The 18,612-nt window shown below is 34.5% G+C and overlaps 3 protein-coding genes, 1 long non-coding RNA gene and 1 pseudogene across 6 annotated transcripts in view; 2 read left to right on the forward strand and 3 right to left on the reverse strand.

The window, feature by feature from the left end:
* The window catches only part of LOC115448588, a 60,805-nt gene extending 53,212 nt beyond the window's left edge, over positions 1–7,593 (reverse strand). Inside the window, exon 1 of the mRNA XM_037437073.1 lies at positions 7,297–7,593. The gene's annotated coding sequence lies outside the window, so the exon portion shown is untranslated. The remainder of the gene's footprint in view (positions 1–7,296) is intronic.
* Positions 7,594–7,855: 262 nt separating this feature from the next.
* Positions 7,856–8,668, forward strand: LOC115448594. The gene is made up of 3 exons (XR_003939110.2): positions 7,856–8,058; positions 8,129–8,189; positions 8,373–8,668. It is a non-coding gene; the product is annotated as an uncharacterized LOC115448594 (long non-coding RNA).
* Positions 8,655–10,863, reverse strand: LOC115448591 (zinc finger protein 625-like). Of its 3 annotated transcripts, none has more exons than XM_030176067.2 (3): positions 10,766–10,863; positions 10,415–10,690; positions 8,655–9,921 (listed from the first exon to the last, which is right to left on the reverse strand). In XM_030176067.2, the coding sequence occupies exons 2-3, from the start codon at positions 10,589–10,591 to the stop codon at positions 8,749–8,751; spliced, it is 1,350 nt and encodes a 449-aa protein (XP_030031927.2). In that variant the 5' UTR covers positions 10,592–10,690; positions 10,766–10,863; the 3' UTR covers positions 8,655–8,748. The 3 variants fall into 3 exon arrangements, with proteins under 3 accessions (XP_030031927.2, XP_037292983.1, XP_037292984.1); XM_037437086.1 differs by having other exon boundaries at positions 10,770–10,855; XM_037437087.1 differs by having other exon boundaries at positions 10,800–10,817.
* A 223-nt stretch (positions 10,864–11,086) lies between these two features.
* Positions 11,087–15,133, forward strand: LOC115448593 (zinc finger protein 25). The gene is made up of 3 exons (XM_030176068.2): positions 11,087–11,193; positions 12,496–12,616; positions 12,853–15,133. The coding sequence occupies exon 3, from the start codon at positions 13,096–13,098 to the stop codon at positions 14,047–14,049; it is 954 nt and encodes a 317-aa protein (XP_030031928.1). The 5' UTR covers positions 11,087–11,193; positions 12,496–12,616; positions 12,853–13,095; the 3' UTR covers positions 14,050–15,133.
* Positions 15,134–15,306: 173 nt separating this feature from the next.
* On the reverse strand, positions 15,307–17,661 carry LOC119188346 (annotated as a pseudogene).
* Positions 17,662–18,612: the final 951 nt, after the last annotated feature.

The following is an 18,612-nucleotide window of genomic DNA, read 5'->3' on the forward strand; positions in this document are numbered from 1 at the left end:
AGTTTATAACTATTATAATCATAAAAAGAAATTGTAATCGTAATAAGCTAACACCTTAACTTTAGTGGTAGGGAGAAGCATCACAATTATATCCAAACTTCGGCTGGATTACATCCATTCCATGATGTGATAGAGGCGATAAAATTACAATATACGGCTTAATTTGTCGTACAAATTATCTTTAATAAGCGTACAGTCAACCAGAAAAGTAACTGAACTAACTCAAAATTTCAAATCACCTTTAAACTTTTGTGTCCGAATCAACAGTCGATTTTCTCATTGAAATAAGCTTTAAAGTCTTTAATTTATTTTAGATAAAGAAAAAAGAATATGCGATTCAGATTAATGTATAAAAGCACTGTGAAGATTTAAATAGTCCAGCTAGTTTTGTTCCTGACTATAGTACATCTCTTTCTTGTATTTGAAATCTCACTCAAATATATATAATAATAATTTAATTTTACGCCCTTCAAAACCAACGCCACGCGCCAGTATTCAAAATACAACACATCATTTATAATATTTAATACCAATGAATTCAAAGTTAACATATCCCCTCCCATCAAAATCCCAACACAATGGCTTCAAACCCTCGGCTTACAAGTGTCCTATTTCATTCATCGGCGCACGCGCACCATTAAGTGGGCATAACAGCTTAAGTATACAAACATGGCGTTAGGGGATTCAATAAAGACATTTCAAGACGCTGGTTTTTGTTAGATGTTATGTTTGGATTACAAGGGTCAGGGCAGTTATTACAAAATAGTTTTGTTATTTAGTCTCAGACGAATACGTGACCCGTAAACAGTAACAATGCGGCCCAGAATTTAACTTTTTCGACTGAACAATTTGATCACTTATGATAAGTGATTAAAGTTGGTTTTTGCACACCAAGGGTATCGCAATTGCCGGTGGTAGGGAAAACTATTTTCCAAGAATGATTAAAAACTGAAACGTTCGCACATTAACATGACAGCGGGCTGTGTGTGCGGCGCGTGAAGGGCATCGGTTGCAGACACTAGTTTCTCTACAGACGCCTGGCACTACGTGTGGTGTACCATCAGCTACAAAAATTTATAATCCGTACTTATTAAATGCGAAAGTAGACAGCTAAACATAGACTATTTTTGCTTAGATCATGTTCTGGACTGGCTGGTTGGAGGATCAGTAACACGACGGATTTCTTGTTCACTAAAAATACGGTTCTTATAAAACTATTATTTGAAACTGAGCACAATATAGAGGCATAACCTCAAGGTATCTATACCATATCATGCGACATCGTGAGATTATAGTAAATACGCCAGGTCATCATAAAATAGTATTGATATTATTGCCACTTGTTAGTTAACCTTCATAGTCGACTCTACTTAAGAGCAGCATTGCATGGCATCTAGAATTTAAAACCGAATTTATTTTTAATAATATTACATGTCTTTTCAAATGACTTTCCGTCGTCGACTGTACGCGAGTAAAGCATTGTACGGCGGCCGGCATTGTGTTACCGAGTCGGTGTACACCGAGCGTGCTCACATACAACTAACCAAATTGTTTTGTTATACAATTAGAGCGTGATGATGGATACGGGGGCAGCGGGAGGGGGGGGAGGGGGGTGTAGCGTCTGAACGAACTGAATATGGTTTGTTGAAACAAGCTATGCATTAGGGCATATGATTAATAAAAAATAATCTGTGATTTCTCCAAAATATATTAAACTAGCGACCCGCCCCGGCTTCGCACAGGTGGAATGCTGATACTAAATACACTACAGAAAAACTGTGAACGTTGTATATAAAAACATAGCGGCCCGCTCTGGCTTCGCACGGATATAACATAACAAAATAACAGTATTTCTCCACTATTTAATGGATGTTATTATTATACGTATAAACCTTCCTCTTGAATCACTCTATCTATTAAAAAAAACCGCATCAAAATCCGTTGCGTAGTTTTAAAGATTTAAGCATACAAAGGGACATAGGGACAGAGAAAGCGACTTTGTTTTACACTATGTAGTGATAGATCAAGACATCGTAGTGTTTGCGTTTCATTAAAGAAATAACATTGTCGCCTGTAGTAGCTGGCATTATGAGATAACATTGTAATTTTATGTGTCACGATGAAAAACATAGTGCATTATGTATTACTATTTCTTATTATTGCTAACTTGCTACTGAATTCGTGGCACTTGCCATGAGGCGTGCGAATCGACTACCCAGTTAGACCTTCGCATAACGTAATAAGGTGTGATTTACGAGTGTAATCACATATCCAAAAACCTGGTGGTGATAGCATATTCGTATCTGCCAAGAAATCGACCACCGTACACAAAGTGTAAAATCCATCCTAAAGAAAGAAAATACGTTTATTGCGGAAGCTCACACTAAACATAAATTATAAGTATTAAGAGTAATTGTACCTAATTATAGTAATTTAAAGTAAAAGGAAAAAATAAAACGATAAGACACTAAAAGCCTAACAGGTATGACAAGCAATGTGTACCATACCTATTGAACAGTTGTGCGAGTCCGCAAGGGGTCCCAACTCGGCTTAAAATGCTGCAACATGGCAAACTTTGCAGCGCTGAAAAAATCAGTCTGAAATAGGCCGCCATAATTGTGTCGAGTGGTGAAGGATTATTATTTCCCGTCAGTCGTCACTATATGGATCCTACTCCACTTACTATCCATATAAAAAAAAAACAGCTATAACAAAATACTCTTACTTCACACCATAACATGATCACAAGGTGTACTAGTGTAGGTAACTGCCCCGGTGGCGTATTTGTATTACGGTGCGACTGCAGTACTGAGGTCTCGGCTTTGATCCCCACTTCGGACAAAGTGATATTGGATTTTTCCACTCAGTATCAGCCACGGATTCTGGAATTTGTGCCAGATATAGAGCTCGCTCCCTGTGTCATCACGGGACGGACTACACACGGCGGATAATGGTTGCACTACCCCACTTCTAGGATAAAAGGCGTGACTGTGTGTGGTACATATTAAACGGTACATAGCGTCCAATGGCGTCACAACTGATCCAGAACGTTTCATGTAAACATTGGACATTGAATTTTTGTCGAAGCCATCTTTACTGCAGTCATAAACCACAAATTACGTGCAGCGAGCTAATCGCGTACTACACTAGATGCATTGTTAAGTAAATACCTAATTGTCACTGCCGCAATAGCTATTTACTTGATGTATTTATATAGAAATAAGTGTTGCTTGGATAAGTTCGCGCGAAAGATCTTTCTCGGTAAATTCCCATTAAGTATTTTCCTTGAAAAACGTTTAGTTATCATGGAAAAGAAAATAGGTGTCACTGCCCTACAACTACAGCAATATCATTAGACTTTGAATTACGCCGAGAGCCATTATACTGCTCTCGTCACTCTGATGCAAGATGTAGTCATAATGCCTGGTAATTACACTGGTAACAATGCCTGTTCGAACTGGTATGCAACATTGCATACTGGTGCTTAGTAACAGTAACAAACGCAAAGCAGTAGTAACAACCCAAACCGACTAGCCGACGAGACACCAACCAATTAATAAAGTCTTCGAAATGTCGCGAGAAAATCATAATATAAAAAACCACGATAAAATCCGAAAAATAGTTTGATATCAATAGTAAACTCATTGTAAACTGAAACACGTATTTTACGTACAATTAAATACAGGTCGTTTCGATATTAAAATGAACAAGACTCAACACCCGACGCGTCCCAATCGTGATCCCGATCACGTTCCAGCTGGAAACGCAGTGGAAAGTGACGCATACCAATTAATTGGGCACCTACATACCAGCCCTTATGTAGGACACGGATTGCGGACGACCTATAAATGCAGGATGCACTACGTCGAGGTAATTAAACCGACCGGCGTAAACGTGGCGATGGGAAATGATCATTCAAAAGCTGGCATACTGTCATGGTCTCGGCGAAGACAATATCACATATTAACATTCAATATAGTATTTTGTTAAGATAATATACATTATACAACCAGCGTTGGTCGCGGCTTCACCAGTGTGATAAGAGTTTTTCTGGGATAAAACTTCCGGTAAACATTTTACTTGGATAAAAGTAGCCAATGCCCTTCTCAGGGTCCCAAACTATTTAAATACCAAATTTCATCTAAACCCTTCCGCTAGTTTTTGAGTTTATCGCGTTCCGATACAGATACGGCGGAAGACTTTGTTTTATAAAATATATAACGATGCTTTTCGTGTATCGTAATAAAATAACATAAAATAAATAATTTTCTACATGAGTGATCTCATGCATGTGAAAGTATTGCGTAGTACAACGTATCTGATTGATATATAGAACCCTAGAACAAAATCGAGCCAGAATGTAGCCAACTATGCGGCAGAAGGCAAACAATAATATCGCGATGATATTAATAGTTTTTTTTTTTTTTAATTTTTTGTTGATTAAGCTCCATAAGTTATTTTCCGATATACATACAAATACTATTATAAAGGAAATATGCAGTCTGCTAGGTGTTCGCACAGCGTAGGTCGCAATCCTAACTCAGCTTGACCATTGCGTACCTTCTATATCATCAGTCCGAGTATCATATTACGCAACTACGGACATGATGTGAGCGGATAATTGCTTGCAACTAGTAACAACTGACTGTTTCCTCAGAACACACTAAGGATTTAGCACGCGACTTTACTAATACGCGTTTTAAACATAAATTATATTAAAACACTGATTTTAATATCAAATCGATTAGCAATTCGGATTTTAATATAATTTCTGGATTTGTGAGATTTTAAATGCAATGTCTTAGGATTACGGTGAGCTATGCATGGTGCGCACTACTAAAAAATCATTGGTGCGGCATATTAATTTAATCATAAAAAGATTAAAAGTGCATCCTAATTTCTTACATTACATACATTTTTGGTCCATCAAGGCAGATAGCATATCTATGAACTAAATTTTAGATTCAATCCATATATACTACTTTTACTTTCTCAACTTATTCCTCTATGGAGTCTTATAATTCCCTATTATTAACTTTGCTTACCACACTAGTGCCACTATCTCCGTAGAAAGTGATATGTATCAGCCATTGGTATGCATGCTGCCATGCTGCAGGTGAATGGGTGACGTAAAGCAGATTTTATCTGCACACTGTTACATGTTGCCTGCATACAATGCTAGATTATTATGTCACATTTATACCAGTAAGAATCAATCTTCTGCAAGTTAAGTTAGCCTTTTGAATTATTTAAGATTAAGGGCATATAAGTTCTGTTTGATTTTCAGTCATACCTACCATCATTACTGTGATTTATGGTCAAAATTGCCAAAAAATCACCCCTATTGTGACGGAAATAGAATATTTTCATCAGATACTAATAAATGTTTCAAGTCTTATAACTTAAAAACAATTTCCATTTTATGTTTTTGTTCAGTGACCCAGTAACTTGCAAAGGATTACAGGGTAAACAAACAAATATCTTACAGATATATTTTTCTTATTTCCTAATTTATTTTAATTAATCAATTAAATCATACTATGACCCATAAGATAAATTAAGAGATAACCAGTAAAGTAAAAAAATAAAATATTTTTAGTAGTGTAAGAATATAGCTGCATCTAAGTGCATATAAGGCAAGCAAACAGAACAGTTATTTTTTAACATCTCAAAAAGAAGTTTGCCACCAGAAATAATGAAAAATTGCTCACGGCTCCACCTGCCTGAAAAATATTTTCAGAGATAAAAGTCCCACAGTATATTTCCCCAGGATAAAAAATTACTGTCCAATATATACTTTACCACAAGACATTACGCACTATTTGTCATAACGCACACTAATTACATCGGCTACAATGTCCTCCAAACAGGAATTTCATAACTAACATTGGCTTACAAAACCAACAATTTATAATTATGTTGCAAGCTCATGAAGGAAGTTGGTAAACTGTACAATTAAATATATTTTAATACTTTGTGTATACAGTGATTACTGACATTATCACATCATACTTGATTATTTATGTAAGATAGCATAGAATTGTCACTTCTGGTATTGGGTTTTCGTACTAATTATCAATCTGATGTCAAAAATGTATTTGTGATATGGTCATCCCATATCATATCATGAGGCAGAACAAATAACTAAAATAGGTGGTTGCACCTCTGTCTACCCCTCCTGGAATAAAGGTGTAAACATTTGAGTGATTTTATTGTCATTTCGGTCATGTAAAAGAAGAAGACTGTAGAAGCTGTGTGAGGTTTTGTGTTCAATTCCTGGCTTAGAGAATATATTGTGTAGGTTTTGTGAAGACTTTTGGATGATAACATATTTGGATATGTGTTAAGATTAAACTTAGCAATAGCTGCATAACTTTATACAAATACTGGTACGTATTTACCAAAAAGTATACCAGAAAGTTTTCTATATATAGGTGAAGCCAAGAATAAAAGCTAGTAGTACCTTTGATAAAATTTATTGATGTTTTATCATATCAGAGATTTCTGGGTAATTAGGTTATCTACACCATAATATGTTGGATATTTAAATATTTAATTCCCACTCTATTGATTTATGTTAATAATTAATTAGTAATTACATTTGCCATTAGAATTTAAACTTTATGAACCATATAAATTTCACTAATATTTAGTTTTTTTATCTCATATAACGACCAAGATGGTACATTGAAGGGATCCATGATCGGAAACATAAAATAAAACAACAAAGAAAAAATTGGGACGTAAGAAATAACTGTAATTTATCGAAGAAACGCGCAAGCACATTGTCATTCTCATCACATACGACCTGGTCCACTTCAATTACAACATCTACAGCAACACCATCTTGACAATCCAAGCTGGACTCCAGCGCACAATAAATCGCCGTCCATTTGCAAAAAAAAACAACTATTACTCTTAAAATACGCGAAAATAATTTCACTGTCGCATACGCATCTCGACCAACCTACGCGACTTATGTCACCGTCTAACTTAGACGACCGGCCACTAATTGCCTCTTGCCGGCCTCAGGAACGGCAACCAGTCTACAAATCAGTAATTTCGTAATAGGTCACCACCAAAACAATAATACGCGGCACACTTTCCAAGGAACAGGGAGTGAACTTAATTCCAACATTATTTTTCTATCCCTTTCACGCAAACTTGATAAACATACATGTGATAAAGACAAAATATTGTCAAAACTTTACGAAATAAAGAACTATTTACACGCTTCACTGAATTAAAACTAATTGGTTTTCTATCACCAAACATGTAAGATTTGGTCAAGCTTACCGTGTTCAAGTGTACATAAATCCAAAACAGATGTCAGAATGAAGTTATTGGTGAAAACAAGGCACACAAACACACACAAAACACCTTTTTAGATAAATGTGATTCCACGACGTAAACACTTGGACGAACACAACATGCACTAGCACTGAGCACTGTAGGGGTCACGCCACTTGCACAATATTGTTTATTTACTGCGGTTAACACACGACATAATACATATTTTCCAAGACGTCCGTCGTACCACAATGAAATTCGGCCATTTTAGTGGCTGTCGAAAGAAAGAGATGCCTGTTACTATTTAAACCAATCAGAAAACAGCATTACGACCGTTACTCCATCTATGAGACACTTTTGAATAGTACTGGCAAGCGTTTTATTCCTCAATTTTTAAAAAATAAGTGAGACTTGAAAGTTTTAGAGTCAAGCTTAATTTTTCAAATAACCTAAGAATATAAATTCTTTTTGGCCAAATTACTTTACAAAATTTTAATGTGGTTATTATTTTGTACTGCAACAAAAGTTCAAAGGTATTAATTTAGTTACATGTTGAGTAAATAAAACGTAAATGGAAGCGGGAGATTTGAACAAATTCGTAATGACATTTCCCAATCCAGAAAATGGCACTTTTTATGATTTATTTTAGACAACATACGAAATTAGAAAAATCTTAATGACCTATATTAGAGTATTATGGAAAATTAATAGATAAGAATTTATTGAACAATGTATAAACGCTTCGTCTTTTGCTTGGTATTATTAATGGTAAGACTCAATCAGCTTTCAACATAATCATCATCATAGAACTGTAATTAACGTATATCTTTATTTACAGATAATAGAAAATGAATCTAGAGGCATAAAGATTAGAGTAAAACGACAGACAATAGAAGAAGGTAATCTTCTTTTATTACCCTACTAAACATAATGGTTACATGTTGTCCCGAATCTAACCATGAATTTAGCAAAAATCCTTCCGACACTGTTGAAGATTATATGCAGTGACCAGTTATGAGGGGGCCCACATGCTATTGGCCTAGCTTTTCCTTAAAAAAATGAGTTATATCCTATTTTTTCAGCCCCTCCATTTACATTCTCCCTATCTGGAGTGATGGAAGATGCTAGCCGAATTTTTGGAAAAGTTGTAGAGAAATTGTTTGCAAATAAAAAAATGTTGGGTGTCGAGCCAAGAATAATTTCTTGATTGTGTTTTTGAAATGTAATCTGTACACATTGAAAAAAGGCTTATTTAATTAGTTTTTATTTTTAGCTACTTTTTTTAGATATCATTTGGCAGATATTTATTTATATGCAAATGTTTGCAAAAAATTGTAAGTCTAAATTTAAAACTGCAATAAAAGTATGTTTTTACCAATATGTTTATTAACATTTGATACAATATTATTATTTACAGCTGCAAATATATATATAAAAAAAATGCCATGACTTGATATGTTATACAGCAGATTGGTGTAATTTGCTACTAGGATCAAAATGCTTCTCCCTATGCCGCAGCAAATAGCTCCGTATCTTAAACTTCTTATGGCACAGGTCACACTCCAGTGTTGCTGGCATGTGATGTTGCTTCACATGCGTCAACCTGCGTGACGCGGACAAGAAACTGCTATCACAATATTGACATTTGTATGGCCTTTCCCCAGTGTGTGTCCGTGTGTGATAAATCAGAGACATTTTTGTACCAAATCGACCTCCACATTGTCTACAAGTAAATCTCTTCTCCTTTGTATGAGTGATAATGTGTTCCTTTAATTTACTAACCGAACTAAACTTCTTTTTACACCAATTGCATTCACAGAACTTTCCATTTTCATGTTCAAATTGTATATGCACCCGTATTGCAGATTTTTGAGAATATTTCTTTCCACAATAGTTGCAAATGAAGATTAGTTTTTCTTTTAAAGCACCATAATGAAATTCTTGTATGTGGGCCTGGAATGCTTGTTTAGTTTTGTAAACTTTACCACAATGCTGACAAATGTGTCTCGTTTTGTGTCTTTTTTCATGGCTGTCTAGTGCATATGCATTGCTGAATACTTTCCCGCACTCCGTACAACAGACACCAGCAGTGTGATGGTAGTTTCTGTGCGTTTGTAAAAGAACAGATGAACCAAAGCTTTTTGGACATATAGAACATTTATAGATCTTAGGTGCATGCACACTATAGTAATGTTTCTTTAGATTTGGAGCTCTTGAAAATATATTATGACATATTTTACATTTCAGTAGTGATAAGTTATTTTTATCATAAATTATATCGGTTAAATTTACAGTTTTGTGGGATCCTTTATTTCCCTTGTATATTTCTGTAGGCAAATTAGGCAGTTCAACTTCTGGTTCTAGTTCAATTTTTATCATATTTAATATTTCAGTGCGATGTTTTCCTACATCATTAATAGTATAATCTTTAACATTATAGTCTGAACCTAAACAGAGATAAAGATTTTTTGTATTTACTTTTAAATTTTCAAAGTAATCATTCAGAGTTTTAATTGTAAGGTATAGCTGTAAAGACTTTTTTCTACAGTCCATGATGAATTTGTAAGCTTGTATTGCAGTTTCAGTGCATTTTTGACATATTGCAACAAAGTCCATTATGTCAGATGGTACCTAGAATAAAACCATATCATAATTTGGGATCCATAAACAATAAGAAACTTTGCAGGAATCTCATACTGACAAAAAAATATGAGTCATTGGGTATTATTAATATATAATCCCCCCAAGGCAATTTAATCTGTACATCAAATGCATACCCATGCATGAGGAAACATTTGTTGTGGCCCTAGGTACACAGTTATGTGTGTAATGTATACCTCATGATTGCCAATTCACATTTAGGCCTATAATGGCCTGCAAACATTTCCTGGGCTTCTCCCATTCTAAGAGGTTTCACTATCTTTCCCTCACACTTCCTTCCCAGCTTTCATGTCCTAACTTTCCTCCAGGGCCCTGCAGTCGTTAAGTCAGGGGATTCCAGTATCCCATTCGCAGGATTCCCCAGATGTCGACAGCAGGGTCCAATACCCAAAAGAGAAGATATAACAGACAATGGATATGATTATTAAATTAAAAAATAAAATAAGCAATGTTTGTTACTAACTTCGTTTCCAAGGACACAGGACAGAATTTCAAACAAATTCGTATTTTTCGTATCAAATACTATTTCATCGTCAATATGATAAATAATGGCCTTGTCCGTAATATTACTTAGACATAAACAACAGAAATCATAGCGATCGTGTAAAATTTTGTCTAATACGACCTTAATCCTTTCCATATCGACATTTATTTAGTAAATTATACATATGATTTTTGTTTACACTCAATGGAGCCACCGGTACTTTCTTTTATCTAAGCTCCACTGCAATACCAGTAACTGCGAATGTAAAATAACTATTATTAATACTTGAAATTATTAATTGTTTATTTTGAACTTTCATAAAAATCTAACTTTCCATATGTATTTTAATCTCTTTGAATCTAACCAGACTTTTCACTTGTATTTTGCGACTTGTTTGTCAATGTCACTGTCATCTAACATTTTTTTTTTTTTGGTTTGATTTACTCCTTAAGGAGAAGGCAAAGGCTCTTAGCCATACAGCCTAGTCTGTCTTCTTTTATACTCCTTCTTTATTACAATTTAAAGGCCGGAGCCATATCTGTAATATTCTTGAATTATAAGACGAAAGTCATGTTTGCAACGTTCAATTATAAGGCTGAAGCCATATCTGAAATATTCTCAATTATAGGGCCGAAGCCATATCTGATATAGTCACAATTCTTAGGCCGAGGCCTGTCATCTAACAGTGTTCAGCAAAGTGTGTACCGCGGCATACTGGTGTACTGTGGCCATAAGTTGGTGTGCCTCGCAAAAATAAGGTACCTATCTTATAAACTTATTTTTAGTAAGTAGATAAGGGTAAAAAAGTTATTACATATATACAAAGCTACATAAGTTACGGTTTTACATATTGCCGAGACGAATATTATCCTACCCCAAAATATCTTGTTTGCGGAGAAACTTTGGGAAATAATTCGATGGTGCCCAGTAAACTAATACGTAATTTTTGCGCTTGGTTTCCACACCAAATGCACGTCCATGCATGGGGACACATTTGCCGCGACCCTAGGCACACAGTTGAGTGTGTGTACTTATCTCATGGTTGCTAAATACACATTGAGGCCTCCCCTCCCTCTCCTTTCCAACCATTCTAAGAAAGCTTCTTCTCCTTCCTTTTCTCTTCCTTCCCTCTGTCCCCTCCCTACTTCCTTCCGGGCCCTGTGACCGAAAAGCCGTAGGTCGCCAGCATACCGTCAGCAGGCACCCTCGGCGATAACTTTTAATTTGTGGTGTACCTTCAAAAAAAAATTTTTTCCTATATGTACCTTGAACACAAAAAGTTTGCGGAACACTGATCTAACATATCCAAAGGGTAATGGCTGCCATACATGCTACGGTCCATCGGAAAGGTCCACCGGTGCAGGTATGCCTGCGTCGGTAGACCGAAGTGGGAATAGACCTGTGCAGATTTTTGAGCCTGTGCAGGCGACCGGCGCAGAACCGAAAATCAAGATACCTGCGCAGGCATACCTATTACCTGCACAGATGACCTCTCCGGTAGACCGTAGCGTGTATGGCTTACATAAGAACATATAATTTATTTCTATACTTTTTCTACAGAGATGTATTCTATACATATGTGTAAGTAAATAATAAATTATGATTTATGAATATTATCATCTATAAAAACTACGTACGTTTATATGGTAACTGCAAAAGATAGTTGCAAGGAAAATGATGTTTGGTGTTCATTATGGGTACAGTTTGCATGTTGCGATAAATATTTTTTTTTCTGAGTGGTTTAATATAACAATAGATTAGAAAACAATAGAATTACTATTTTGTAAGAATGTCAAATTTTAGCATTCGCGCTATAAATGGATAGAATTATAGTTTCTGAAAACAAAATCGGCAAACTCTCAAATCTATCCGCCATTTTTTTATGGCGTCAGAAATGTATGTACCATTCATTTCACATTTACGTTGTTGAACGAAAAGTTTGCAAAAGCGCGCGGAGTTTTTAATGTTTCAGTCATAATTAAGTTCAAAACAATGCTTGAAACGGAGTTAAATTATCTTGTGTACAATATAGTTAACGAAAACCATTACAAACATTGCAGGTTATGTCTTAATGAAATTGAAGAAAATTATATTAAATTTGATGATTCTCTTATTATTGATAGCGAAAGTGGTAATTCTGAAAGCCTTTCTGAATTGCTTACTAAATTATTTGGAGAAGAAGTAAGTACCATTGTATTTTCAAAATATTTTTTTTCTATTATAAGTGTTTATGTTTTGTTCAATGGTTTTGTTTACAACTTTTTGAACATTTCATCAAATTATCTTGTTAATCTTTGCCCCAAACTGATATAATTTTTAAAATATATGTTCAATACAGTACCCAAATGAAGGTATCATTAAAGATTATATAAGTTTCGTGCATATGTATACAATTCTAAATTAATCTTATTTTTTAGATATGCAATGAAGTTGCTGGGATTGATGCTGTGTGCACGACCTGTGCTGATGATGTTCTTCAAACAGCAAAATTCCTGCATAAATGTGATAACTCTACGAAATTACTACACAAAGTACTTGATAACTTGGTTGGTACCTTAAATGTCGATGTAAACACTTTGGTGGGAGGAGAGTCCCTCTACATAGTAGTTAAAGAAGAGGAATCCAAGCTTATATTAGTCAAAGATGAGAAGGAAAAGAAAATGCAATTGCCTATTATCAACAACATACAATGCTTGCAGTGCAATGAAGTTTTCCACACCATGGAGAATTACAAAAATCACAACATGGATGTACATGGTATCTTGTCATGCCACAAGTGTTTAGAGACTCTGCAGAATGAAGAAGACCTGAGAAACCATGAGGCCAGTGATGTGGTCTTCCAGTGCAACGAGTGCCATGAGTTCAGGTGCACGGAGAACAGCCTCAAACAACATCATAAGAAAATTCACCAAATGTTCATATGCAAAGAATGTGGAAAATCATTCAAAACTTATGATAAGTTACAAAGCCATGAACAAAAACACCAAATCAAATATAAATGCCCTAAATGCGGGAAAACATATACCACAAAGGAGTTCTTTTTGCGCCACAGAAAACAATGTCTGGAAGGCACATTGGATCCTCATCCCATGAGGAGTTCACTTAAAAAGACTCATTTTTGTGAGAAGTGTGATAAAGGGTACAGTACTTCTGGTGGGCTGCGAGTCCATAATAGATTTGTGCACGGTGACGCTAAACCTCACATCTGTCCACACTGTAACAAACAGTTTACGGCACCAAGTTATTTAAAAGTTCATATGGTCAAGCACACTGGAGAAAAGAATTTTGAATGTGAGATCTGCTTCAGGAAATTTGTATCAAAAGAGGCCCTTATTTACCACATTAGGAGACACACGGGAGAGAGACCATTCAGCTGTCATATTTGTGAGGAAAGATTTGTAAACTCTTCAGCAAGGGCTGAGCATATTAAGTTTAAGCACATAGGTCCCACTCTCATGTGTGAGATCTGCTCTAGGAAGTTTGTCACACCCACATTCTTGAGACTGCATATGAAAAAACACCATGACCCTTCTAACAAATTATTTGCTGGCAGGTGTCTAGCAACACCCAATGTTCCTGGAAAAAATAACATAACTGTAAAAATTACAAAATGATGTTAAATTGTAACAATTTTTTATAAATAATGAGATGGCCAAGTTTCAGGGCTCACCTGAAGGCCTAAATATATAATACACGGCTGGTATTATATTAAGTAAATATGGTAAACAAGAAATATGCTTGATGATAAGATCTATGAATAAATAACAAAGGTAGAGTCACTTCCAAATTTCAGTGCTGTGAGACATCACACCATGCTTATAAGCATTCTGGGACTTATATAATTATATACATATTCTGGGAAAGATAATCGAATGTAAACAAATTTAATAAATGTATTGTTCAGAGTAAGATATTTTAATTTCATCGTATGTACCAAAGATTTCAAAAGACAGTAAAAAGATCTATATTTTGTATACATTAAAGTTTTTCTTTCCCTGGATATGGTATAAAATTTGATAATATTTTATTGAGCCTCGGCAAAATGTAATCTAATTGATATTTGTTACACATTTCATTATGAATCAGAGCTTGTGTTGAAATTTTAATATCCCATATTAAAATTGCCTTATTACAAATTTGAAGCATTTCCAAATGAGTTTTAGTTATTTAAGAATGCATTTTGTACAAAGAAAATTAAAATGAAATCTGTTTGCATCCTAAAATTAGTACCTATAGTAACGAAAATATCTTATGTCTGTAAATAATGTTGGCTTGTACTATGTGTATAATATTGTAAGTAAATTCAAAGACATTTGTATTAGAATTGTGTTCTATAAAAAAAACGTGTATTTGTACTTATTATATTCACATGTAAGAAGTTATACTTCTTTGGCATAACAAGATAAAAATCTTCTAAAAATATTATCCGTCGCATTATCCTGTTTGTAGAGAAAACGACACTAATAAAAGAAAAAATGGGGGCTTACATAGATTGAAAGAAAGTTTTATTATAACGCATTATCTAGTTAAATAAATCTTATTTAGTAATGTAAAGTAATTTGATTTTTCTGAACTCAATAATTATTATTTATACCTATTATTACTTTATTTGTACACATTAAATAATAATGTAATAATTTAATTAATGACTAGCTAATTTCATGCTGTCGATTTTTCGTTATGATATGCTCACGCATCATAAAATTTACTCCAATAATTTTTCCCTAATGCTAAAAGAAGTATAACTTCGAAAATACTTCATCAAGTATTCCATTTATTATTAAATTTTATTTTAGTTGATAATATCATGTGATATTTTATTAAAACTTGACTAATTCATATAAATAAAACTTTTAAATTAAAAAAACCTGTACTTTTAAAAATAATAATTGAAATTCTTTTTATTAATAAATATCACATATACATCTACAATGCCAATAAATCTGTGATTTTGGAGTATTCTTGTCCTTCTACATTTGGGTTGACATTAGCTTCTGGCACAAACAACTTGCTCTGAGGATTATAATGTCTTTGCACATGTTTCCTGAGCTGATGTCCAGTAACAAACTTAACATGGCAAACTGGACATTCTTTAGTGGGACCAAAATGTTTCCGCCTTTTATGCTCCATCCTTCTTGATGCTGAGAGGAAGCTCTCTCCACATAAGTCACAGGGAAAGGGCCTCTCGCCAGTATGCAGTCGTATGTGATAGACTAAAGCCGCCTGTGTTACAAATTTATTGCCACAATGCTCACAGTGATAATTCCTCTCTTTGGTATGTTTCACAATGTGATTTCTTAGTCTACTAATTGCATCAAATTTTTTACCACACCAGTTACAAGATAGAACATTACCAAAACCATGATCAATTTTTAAATGTGATCGTAAACCATTCTTCCTAGCATATCCTTTATTACATATGTCACAAAAGAAACTAGGTTGTCGTTCATCACTTTTTCACATATTTTCAAGTGATATTTATATGTATGTTTATTAACAAATGATTTGTTGCAGCGAGCACACTTGTTTACGTCATGTTTGTCTAGGTGAGCTCTCAGATCCTTCTTGGATGGGAACTGAACAAAACAAAGTTTGCATATAGCTGCAATGTGATGCAACTTGTCATGGTGCTTGAGCATTCTGTTAGTGCTGAACATTTTTGAACACTTGGGACATTGTATTCGCTTTGGATAGTGCACTCTCTCAGCATGTTCTTCCAGTTGGAGTTGTGATGCGAACACTTTAGTACATTGCGGGCAGGGATAACGTGTGTCACTGTGCACCCGCATGTGTTTCACAAGGTGGCAGTTGGACTTGAACCTCTCCCACATTCCTCACATATAATGTTCGAACTTTTCTGCCGCACTTTTACATAAGTTTCTCTACTTTTGAGTATATCTTTTATTTTTGCAAGCACAGTCTTTTTGCTTTTCAATGTGTGACTCTTCTTACTTGTAAACATAAAATTTTCGTTTTAGCCATCAAATACACTGTTTGTACATTTGGTCCAACTGTGTTAGATTGGTCTAATGTTTTGTTAAACTTATTTAATACATCGTTCCATCTGTCATTTGAATGTTGGCAAAGTTTACGAAATAAATATGAGTTCATTGTCATTGAGGCACAATTTGAGCACAGCTCTTGAGGTAACTCAAGTTCTGATGTTACCTGAAATGAAGCAACGATACCATCATAAAACAAGTGATTGCTTTAGGGTCAGTGGTTTCATCATAACCTATCTTGAGTATAAGATAAACCTCTCATTGAATTTATAATAGAGTAACTTTATGGCATAGGAAATAAGATTCAATAACTAGATTAAAGCAGCAATAGCCTAGTTGGTTTGTGGAATGGACTGCAAAGACAAATGTCTGTAAGTTCAAATACCAAAGGCACACACATCTAACTTTTCTAAAAACTTATGTGTGTATTTTTAGTCCATTATCGCTTGCTTTAAGCAGTGAAGGAATATATCGTGAGGCAACCTGCATGCCTGAGAAGTTCTCTATTGTAATTTCGACAGTATGTGAAGTCTACCAATCCAAACTAGGCCAGCTTGGTGGACTAACTGTTAATCCCTCTCAGTGGTAGAGGAGGCCCGTGCCCAACAGTGGGACCGTATAATATAATACAGGGCTGTTATTATTATACTATCATAAAGAGCTTTTACTACTGATAAAAAATAAACAAATTTATAATAAATTTGTTTATGTGTATGTGTGATGAGTACAACATTTGATAGCTATACTCCTTACAAGGTTCCAAAATCCTATAAAAAGATATTTCACAAAAAAATATTTCTAAAGGGGTGAAATAGGGGTTAAAATGTATGAATTGAGCAAAGCTTACAGAGTAAACTGACAAATATTTACCCTTATAAAAGTTTTACACACTAGTACCCACCCCTAATTCTTTGTAGCATGTCGGAAAAAGTCAAAGTTTCATCAATATACGGCCTTTGGAACCTCGTAGTGTCTTCTAAAGATATCACTGCTCCTTCAGTCGAAGCAAAACATAACCTACAAACGTGCTCTGTTTCGCCCGTTAAGTATTTTAACGCAGGTAATGTTACTTCCACTTCGTTTTGCATGTTTACTTATAAAAAGTGCTAGCATTTATTACTTCTTTATTATTTTCTCAATATAATTATAGAGTTTGTCGGCTATTTTTTAGGATTCATCAATTGACAAATAATGACATATGGAAATGTCAAATCAGTGTTGCCACTCATCATATAACGGATTCATTCAAATCTAATCTATACTATTATATAGAGCTGAAGAGTTTGTTTGTTTGTTTGTTTCTTTGAACGCCCGAATCTCAGAAACTACCCAACGGGTTTAGATGAAGTTTGGTATGAAGATAGTTTGATACCCTGGGAAGAACATAGGCTCCCGGAAAATATAAAGCATGACTTTTATAACGGAAAACTTTAGCCCGACAAACTTTATCAAGCGGGCGGATTTTTTCAGAAAAAATATGTCTAAAAAATTGGAATTTCTTTCATTTTATCAGGGGTAGGTGAAGATGTTATTACACCCATATTTCAAAATCTATGTTAGGTCTCATGTATTCAAGTAAATATAAACACATACATAATCGAATAAAAAAAAATCTTTAATAAAAAATATTATATTATGTGTGTTTACAAAACAAATATGGAAAGAAAAAATATTTAAAAAACGGTAGTAAATAATTATGGTAATGAATAATCTAGAGAAATTAAAGTAATATAAAATATCAATACGATTATTAAAAAAAAACTGCAAATTATGAATGATTCGCATGAAACGATGGCATGCTATTTCGCATAATGAATTTTATTGGGAAAATTGTATGTGCAGCGCAGTATGTGTAATCAATGGGTGACTTGGGTCGCAAATAAGAAATATTTAAATGTTTCATTTTCAAAATTATTCACGGCTTCAATTAATTCCTTATAATCATTACGATCGAAGTTATGTTGTAGCTTTTCTATTAGATACAACGCAGCTCTAGCTTCTCCTCCTGTACCTTCCAGGATACCCTTTGTATGACGGCCTTTAAAACTTAAATTTAGTTACATCATAAATAAAATACTCTGAAAAATAATCTGTCATGCCCATACAATACAACTCCACAACGGATTCAAAATAACTTTCCGTCAACTCTTTTATTTCTTGTGCTATTTTTCTACC

Source organism: Manduca sexta, chromosome 2, assembly GCF_014839805.1.
Source record: "Manduca sexta isolate Smith_Timp_Sample1 chromosome 2, JHU_Msex_v1.0, whole genome shotgun sequence".
In the NCBI taxonomy this organism is placed as follows: Eukaryota; Metazoa; Arthropoda; class Insecta; order Lepidoptera; family Sphingidae; genus Manduca; species Manduca sexta.